This window comes from Pocillopora verrucosa, chromosome 6 (genome assembly GCF_036669915.1).
Source record: "Pocillopora verrucosa isolate sample1 chromosome 6, ASM3666991v2, whole genome shotgun sequence".
NCBI lineage: Eukaryota > Metazoa > Cnidaria > Anthozoa > Scleractinia > Pocilloporidae > Pocillopora > Pocillopora verrucosa.
The window spans coordinates 9,741,128-9,749,190 of NC_089317.1; the positions used below are offsets into that span (position 1 = coordinate 9,741,128).

Here is an 8,063-nt window from a genome sequence, read left to right on the forward strand (position 1 = left end):
ACCTGCCAGAAGGCTCATTTTTATTGAATCGATTATTGATTAGTTCACTAATTTCAGAATGATCTTAGATAGGTACATAGTTGCAATGTTTCTGTTTTTTCTGCATTTCTATTAGTTTTGTAATCAGACCTTTCGGTGTCACCACGCGCATATTAAAGATTAGTTTAGAGTCCCTTTGATCAGTTCTTCTTAAGTTTTGAGTTGTCTTGACAAACTTTTGCTCTTTCTCATTTTCTCAATCTTTGGCACGAGTGGGACCAATATGTGAGTACTTTTGTAACTTTGTTTTTTCTGGTCTACCTTTTGAGTGTTGGGCAACAATATACGAACAGATATTCCATTGTATTCCAGTATTCACGATTGATTTAAGATTTAAAGGCCAAAATTGTACCAAAAGCAAGTGAATACCCACCATCTAGATAAGAACAATGGGCTGTTATCCAGCCACCTAAAATTCTTGGAATTTGTATCGAAACTTTTGTACTTTGTACTGTTTTACTTGCATTGCTCTTTGTCATTTTAAATCTCTTTATTGACGTTTAGGCCAAGTTCTTTACACGCGATTCTTTGATTATACTTTCCACAACATTTTCATTATATTGATAGAGCTTCATTGCATTGTTGTTTCAATTTACAATTGATAGATTGATTGATTGTGCAATTGATCGTGATTCTTCATCTTTGATTGTGGTTCATGGTTGATTTTTTTTCAAGAATAAAGGTTCGTGCAAACAGTCAACTTTGGTTTGTTATCTTGATCTGTAAAATAGTCCCTGACACCTTGTTAACCGCGTTTTGGAGTGACACCCCTTGGAACTGGAGACACTAGATTTTTTGGGTCATTGCAAACGCTAAATCTCCAGTTATTCTTAAATCTACACGTTGTGGTTCGAGGTTTTAGGCAAAGTTCTTGAAGAAATGGCCAATTGCTGCATCATACCTTCAAGCCGGCTTCCACATGTGGAAGTTCACAACGTGATGGACGGAGAGTTATGTAACAAGCGATCACGTCCTCAGGAAATCGATTTAAAAAATAAAATCATAAGTTCATCAATTTCTACCTATATGATGCCATCTGAATGGAAAAGAGCTAAGATAAACCCAATCTACAAATCTGGAGATAGGAGCGACCCAAATAGCTATCACCCAATCTCAGTTCTTCGGTTAATTCCTAAAATAATGGAACATGCAATTCAATTTCAGCTTGTGGCTTTTCCTACAAAAAACAGTTCCTTGGCAGTACATCAATCAGGATTCCAGAAGAAACATTCCACTGAAACTGTTACTGTAAACTTTATTGACCACATCTTAGAACAAATGGATAAGCAGAGGATTACTGGGTCCATTTTCATAGATCTAAAAAAACCATTTGACCTGGTGGACCACCACTGTCTGCGGCATAAACTAGAACATTATGGAATTACAGGGAACAGTCTGAAATTGTTTGAAGATTATCTTACTACTCAAAGACAGAAAGTCAAGTACAACCAAGACATGTCATCCAGTTTAACTATCTGGTCCCCCAAGGATCTAAGCTGGGCCCGATTTTTCTTTGTGGTATACATCAACAATCTCCCGCAAAGCCTGCTAAAGTTATCAATAGGCATGTGCACTGACGATACAGTTATCTACTTTTCTGACTCCGGCACAGAAATCATCAAGTAGGTTTTACAAAATGTTCTGAATAATGTCGAGAAATGGTTGGCAAGCAACAGGCTCGACCTTAATCAGAATAAGACTAAATGGATGCTGTTTGGTACTAAACAAAACCTAGAACATTGTTTAGACCACAGAGCACAACTCAATGGGAAAGAAATTGAAAGAGTATCAAGCTTTTGTTACACTAGATGAGAATCTCTCATAAAATGAGTATGTAGAACTAAATGGTAACTAAGTGAGCAAGCGTCTCAGCCTGCTGTCCCGCATACGACCTTTCCTCACCCTAAAAGCTGCCAAATGTTTGTATAATAGTTTAGTACAGCCAATATTTGATTAAACTGATACAGCATGGGTTGGGTTGTCAATCGGATGCAGTAACAGCTTGCAACGTCTACAAAACAGGGCAGCACACATAAAACAAGGGAAGGCAATGACTGAAGAAGCATTTAAAATGTTAGGATGGGTCAATTTTGAAACACAAAGAAAAGCCCACAAATGTATCTTAGTTTTTAAATGTCTAAATGACTTAGTTACTCCATATTTATCGAGTTATTTCATTAGAAATCACACTATTCACACTTACGCAACAAGACAAAATGCAAGCCCGCTCCAGTCAGGTGAACAAAAAAGCCAGCAAGAAACACATCCAAATCATATGTCTGCTTCGTAATTCAAACCACTGGCCCTCACAATGCATCAATTTCAAGGCTAAATCTCTCAATGGTGGCTCAAATTTGCACATTCCAAAGACCTCTGCATCAATTGTCTCATCCATGGCCATACTGTTATTTCCTGCCCCAAGGCAAGTTTTTGTCAAGTGACTGGATGTAAGGGAGTTCATTTGAGCTATCTTCATCCCCGCAATGCACCTGCTGCAACTGGACTGGATTCTGCACCTGTCAGGACCAACCCCTCAGGTCAACCCAGCAACAAAGCATTGAATGGCTGAAAAAAGACGATGGTCACTGTAGTGAAAATGACAGAAAATTTGTGTCTGCAGTCAGATTAGCACTACTTCCTTTTAAAGTCTAATCACCAGGTCTCGGCCAGATCATGGAAAGATACGCGTTTTTGGATAATGGTTCCAATACTTCTCTCTGTTCAGAGGGACTCATTGAAGAACTTGGCATTGAGGGCGTGAAACAACAACAGCATCAAGTGGTAAGCAGTTGACAATAAGGTGATGGATCTTAAAGAAGAAACTTAAGCCGAATTGCTATAAGTGTTCACCAGACCACATCTACCCATCACAGTAAAGAGTGCGGGTAACCAAGGGGATGTAGACCGTTGGCCACAACTTGTAGGAATAAAAATCTCCAAAATCAAAGAAAACGTGGGTTTGCTCATATGGAATGATGCCCATGAAATTCTTCAGCCAAAAGAAGTGAGGGAATCCTGTCATAATGGTCCCTATGCGACCCAGATGGTATTAGGTCACCAAACTAGATGACCAGTTCCAAAAGTCCTGCAACATGGAGTTCAACTACACTGTTTATGGTAGAAAACCTTCATTGTCACAGAATGACAAGCATGCTCTGGAAATAATACAAGACACTGCCACTTTGCCAGATGGCCACAACACAATCGCTCTCCCATGGAAGGACTGGTCAGCGGTGAGTTGGTCAGGACGGACGTTACTTTACGAGCTCCGCTAATCTTAATCAAGTTTGGATAATTTTTCGTTTCGTTTTGGATAATTTTTCGTTTCTTTTTTCACGATCGTTTTTCTTTTTTTGCTTTCTGAGAGATTCAAGAATGCCCGAGTCTGTTGCTAGCCTTAAGAGAGAGAACAGTAAGCTTAAAGATCAACTGTCTGTCATGGCGGATGAGATTGCTAAGATGAAGGTGATGCTGCTGGAGCAGTCAAAAAAACCTGCAGCGACTAATGACGAAGTAGAGCAAAGCTTAGAATTCATGAGTAAAGAATATGATGACTTTGAGCGATTCAGGGTCTCTGCTGGTAAAGAACTTGATCGCTTAGGTGCCATGCTTGATGAGATTGCTGTTGAAGTTAACAGAGTTTCCAGGAGCATCGATGAATTTCAAGAGTACAGTTATCAATATAATGTTAAGATTGTTGGTGTCCCTCAATTGAGTCAAGATGAATCCTCGGCTTCTACGAGTGCGCTATGTGAATGTTTATTTAAGGCAATTGGATCCGCTGTATCAATTCATGACATTGACACAGCCCATCGAGTCCCAACGAGAAGCAATGACAATGGCGGCCCGCGGCCAATCATTTGCCGATTTATTAGACGATTGTCAAAAGATGATGTCATGAATCATAAAAGAAATGCAAGTAAAGTTGCCCCATCTGCTGTTGGTTTACCTGACGATGCCTCCCTTTCCGCTGTTAGAATTTTTGACCATTTAACGCCAAGGATGCAAAAGGTTTTATTTGAAGCTAAGAGGTTCAAGGAGCAGTTTCACTATCAGTATTGCTGGTCGAAGGGATCGCTTGTTTATCTTCGTAAAGATACCACGTCTCGAGCCATCAAGATTAAGGATATCACGGACCTGCACCGATTAACGAATGGACGTGAAGGCTAAGTATTCATGTTGATGTAGAGTTGTTTGTCTGTTTTTAGATAATAAGTATGAGTGTTAGCAAGAAACGTGTTCGTTGTACAATTAAATCTACCCTAAGCGAACTTCCATACGCGAATGTTGAAATTATTAGAGCTCATGGACAGTTTAATAACATTCTCAACAGTGACTTACCGACCAAGAAGTACTTAGACAAACTTCATAGTATTTATGATTTAGATTTGTTTCGCTTAAATACCGAATCAACATTAAATCCCGACAGAAACTTAAGCATGCAACAAATTAGATGTAAATATTTCTCACCCTATAGTTTTTCTATGTTTAAAGAGTCTTTGTTGGAATCAGATAGTCAATGTCCTTTCTCTATGCTTCATACTAACGTAAGAAGTTTGCGGAAAAACATTGATAATTTTCAAGTCCATCTTTTAGATGAACTTGACTACCAATTCAGTGTAATCGGTATTACAGAAACAAAAATTACAAATTCATCTGGGCTAGATTTCAATGCCTGCATACCAAACTATCAGTTTGAATATGTCCCAACACCTCTATCATGTGGAGGTGTTGGAATGTACATTAATAATTGTTTGAAATATAAGGTTCTGGAGAGAACATCTAAAGACGCTTTTCAGGCTTTATGGATCGAAATTGAATCCCTAAAGAGTAAAAATATCGTTTGTGGAGTGATTTATAGGCAGCATAATGATCCGGAACAATTCCTCCAATATGTTGACTTTACTTTAGAAAAACTTAGCTCCTCTGATAAAGTTGTTTATCTTATGGGCGATTTCAATATTGATCTCCTCAAATCTGAAATTTCCGATTACTCCCAAAATTTTTTGTTATCTTTACAATGTTATTCGTTCTTCCCGGTAATTGATAAACCAACTAGAGTCTACAATAATTCTGCCACACTCATTGATAATATATTTCTGAATAGATTTGATCATAAAATTTCAGGTGGAAATATCGTGTCAGACATTAGTGATCACTACTCCCAATTTTGTTTTATCCACAGTCTTATACCAAAAAATTTTACTGCTAAACATAAAATTCGCGATTATTCCAACTTCTCTGAAGAATGCTTTATTAATGATGTCTTGGATACTGATTGGGATAACTCAATGACATATGGATCTGTAGACAAATGCTTTTCTTCCTTTTACAATAAATTTAACAAGCTCATTAATAAACACGCTCCTCTCAAAATTTTATCTAGGCGCAAGGCTAAACAATTTTCCAAACCGTGGATAACTAAGGGCCTACGTAAATCTATCAAAATAAAGAATAGACTCTTTTATTCAGGAGATATCTCAAAATATAAGCTGTATAGGAATAGAATTGTTAGTCTTTCTCGTCTCAGTAAAAGATTGTATTATGAAGCTTACTTCACTACAAATCTAAGAAATGTTAAAAAACGTGGGAGGGGATTAATGAACTATTGAACAGACAGCGTAACAGAAAAACAGTATCAGCCCTTCAACGCTCTAACAACTCTGGAGTAACACAAAATCCGTCTGAAATAACCAATATCTTTAATCAGTACTTTGCGTCTATTGGACCGCGGCTTGCACGCAATATATCACCTTCCAGGATAAATTTCCAGGACTACCTTGTCGGCACTAATCACTTTAAGTCTTTCTTTTTTGATCCCGTCGTTCCATCCGAGGTGGACTTGGAAATCTTGGCTATACCCAGTAATAAAGTATATGGCCTATATTCTTGCCCGGTTCATCTTCTAAAATCTGGGCGCCATATCCTTTCTCCACTCTTAGCTGCCATGATGAATAAGTCTATCTCAACGGGTATTTATCCCCATCTTTTGAAGCATGCCAAAGTAATTCCTATCTACAAATCGGGAGACGAAACTGATCCATGTAATTACCGCCCAATTTCCCTCCTTTCTGTCTTCAATCGATTATTTGAGAAATTGATGGCTAAACGTCTTAAATCACATTGCGAAAAAAACGGTATCTTTTTTACTTCTCAATATGGATTTAGAGACAAGTGTTCAACCCAACATGCAATTTTAGATATCTTAAGCAAAATTCAAACTAATATTGATGCAAAGTTATTCTCTTGTGGTATTTTTATTGACCTAAAAAAGGCTTTTGATACGGTGGATCACTCAATCTTACTGCACAAATTATATCATTATGGAGTCAGAGGAATAATTAATAACTGGTTCTCTTCGTACTTGTTGAACAGGAACCAGTCGACTCAAATTGGTTCAACCGTGTCGAATATAGAAGAGATAGTTTGTGGTGTCCCTCAAGGGTCTGTACTTGGCCCCCTTCTCTTTTTGATTTATGTTAACGACATTTACCGTTGCTCCCAGATTTTTGAGTTTTACCTATTTGCTGACGATACTAACTTGCTTTATTCAAACAAAGATCTTAAGGATCTTGAAAAAGTTGTTAATGATGAACTCGCAAAAGTGGGTGACTGGTTGGACGCAAACAAACTTTCTCTTAACACTAGTAAATCTAACTTTGTTATTTTCCATCCTTACCAACGCAAATTGGACTACATAGTTCACTTAAAAATTTATAATAACGATCTTAAAAAAAGTGTATCTCTAGAACAAAAAACTTTTGTGAAATATCTAGGAATTCTGATAGATAATAACCTCTCTTGGAAGTATCATATTGATTATATCTCATCTAAAGTTAGTAAAGGAATTGGTATAATTGCCAGGTTAAGACATCTTGTCCCATTTGCCACACTTCTTAACATCTACCGCTCCTTAATTGAACCCTATATCTCTTATGGTCTTATTGCCTGGGGACAAGCTGCTAACACTCATTTAAATAAGGTTCTCATTTTACAAAAACGTGCTCTACGACTAATGTATTTTGCGGATAGCAAATCTCATAGTGCCCCGCTATTTGTTAACTCCAGAATCTTACCAATAACTATGCTCTATTCTCATTTGGTTTCCTCTTTGATGCATGACATTGATAATCACCGTGCCCCGTCTAATATTTCTATGCTCTTTATCCACTCCGAGCAGGTTCATCACCATTTCACAAGATTCTCAGCAACGGCTAATCTGTACGTTAAAGCGTCTAGAACTAACCAACTTTTATTTTCTTTTGCTAGAATAGGTGTAAGATTGTGGAATAGCATCCCAAAAGAACTTCGTATTAAAAACAGAACCCCGTTTAAGCGTGAACTTAAAAATCGCCTGTTAAAACTTTTGGAAAATGAGGAGATGAATGTTGATATACGCTGCTCAGAAATTTGTAAATATCTCTTGATAAAGTAACTCTTCGTTTAAGTCTTGTTTCAATTGTATTGATAATATTGTATTGCTAACAAATAAAATTGAATTGAATTGAATTGAATTGAATTGAATTGAGGACTACCCACCCTGTCTTGAGAACAATAGAAGCCTTATTGAACACAGGCTCAGATTGTTGAAGAAGCGTCTTTTGAAAAATTCAGATTTGCAAGTAAAGTACATAGCCTGTATACAAGACCTCCTTCAGAAGGGACATGCAAAGAAGGCCCCATCTATCCGTATTCCAGGAAGAACTTGATACCTTCCCCTTCATGCTGTTTTCCACCCAGCCAGGCCAGGAAATATTTGCATCGTTTTCAACTCTTCTGCTACACACTGTGGAAGTTCTTTGAATGACAAGCTCTTACAGGAGCTGGACCTCACGAACTCCCTGGTTGGAGTGCTGACTTGTTTCCGACAGGAGGCAGTTGCTCTCTTGGCAGTTGTTGGGACCATGTCTCATCAAGTCAATGAGGTTCCTGAAGACTGTAATCCCTTACAATTCCTTTGGTGGCCAAATGGAGACCTAAAAGAACTGATGATGACAGTGCACCTATTTGGCGGGGTCTCATTC

At 37.9% G+C, this 8,063-nt stretch overlaps 1 protein-coding gene across 1 annotated transcript; it reads left to right on the top strand.

Annotated features, from left to right (window-relative positions):
* Positions 1-3,285: 3,285 nt before the first annotated feature.
* On the top strand, positions 3,286-4,505 carry LOC131773309 (uncharacterized). Its single transcript, XM_059089304.2, has one exon. The coding sequence runs from the start codon at positions 3,415-3,417 to the stop codon at positions 4,207-4,209; it is 795 nt and encodes a 264-aa protein (XP_058945287.1). The 5' UTR covers positions 3,286-3,414; the 3' UTR covers positions 4,210-4,505.
* The last annotated feature ends 3,558 nt before the right edge of the window (positions 4,506-8,063 follow it).

What these genes read in the sequence shown, in the direction of transcription:
- LOC131773309 (XM_059089304.2), top strand. Translation starts at nt 3,415, where the DNA reads ATGCCCGAGTCTGTTGCTAGCCTTAAGAGAGAGAACAGTAAGCTTAAA.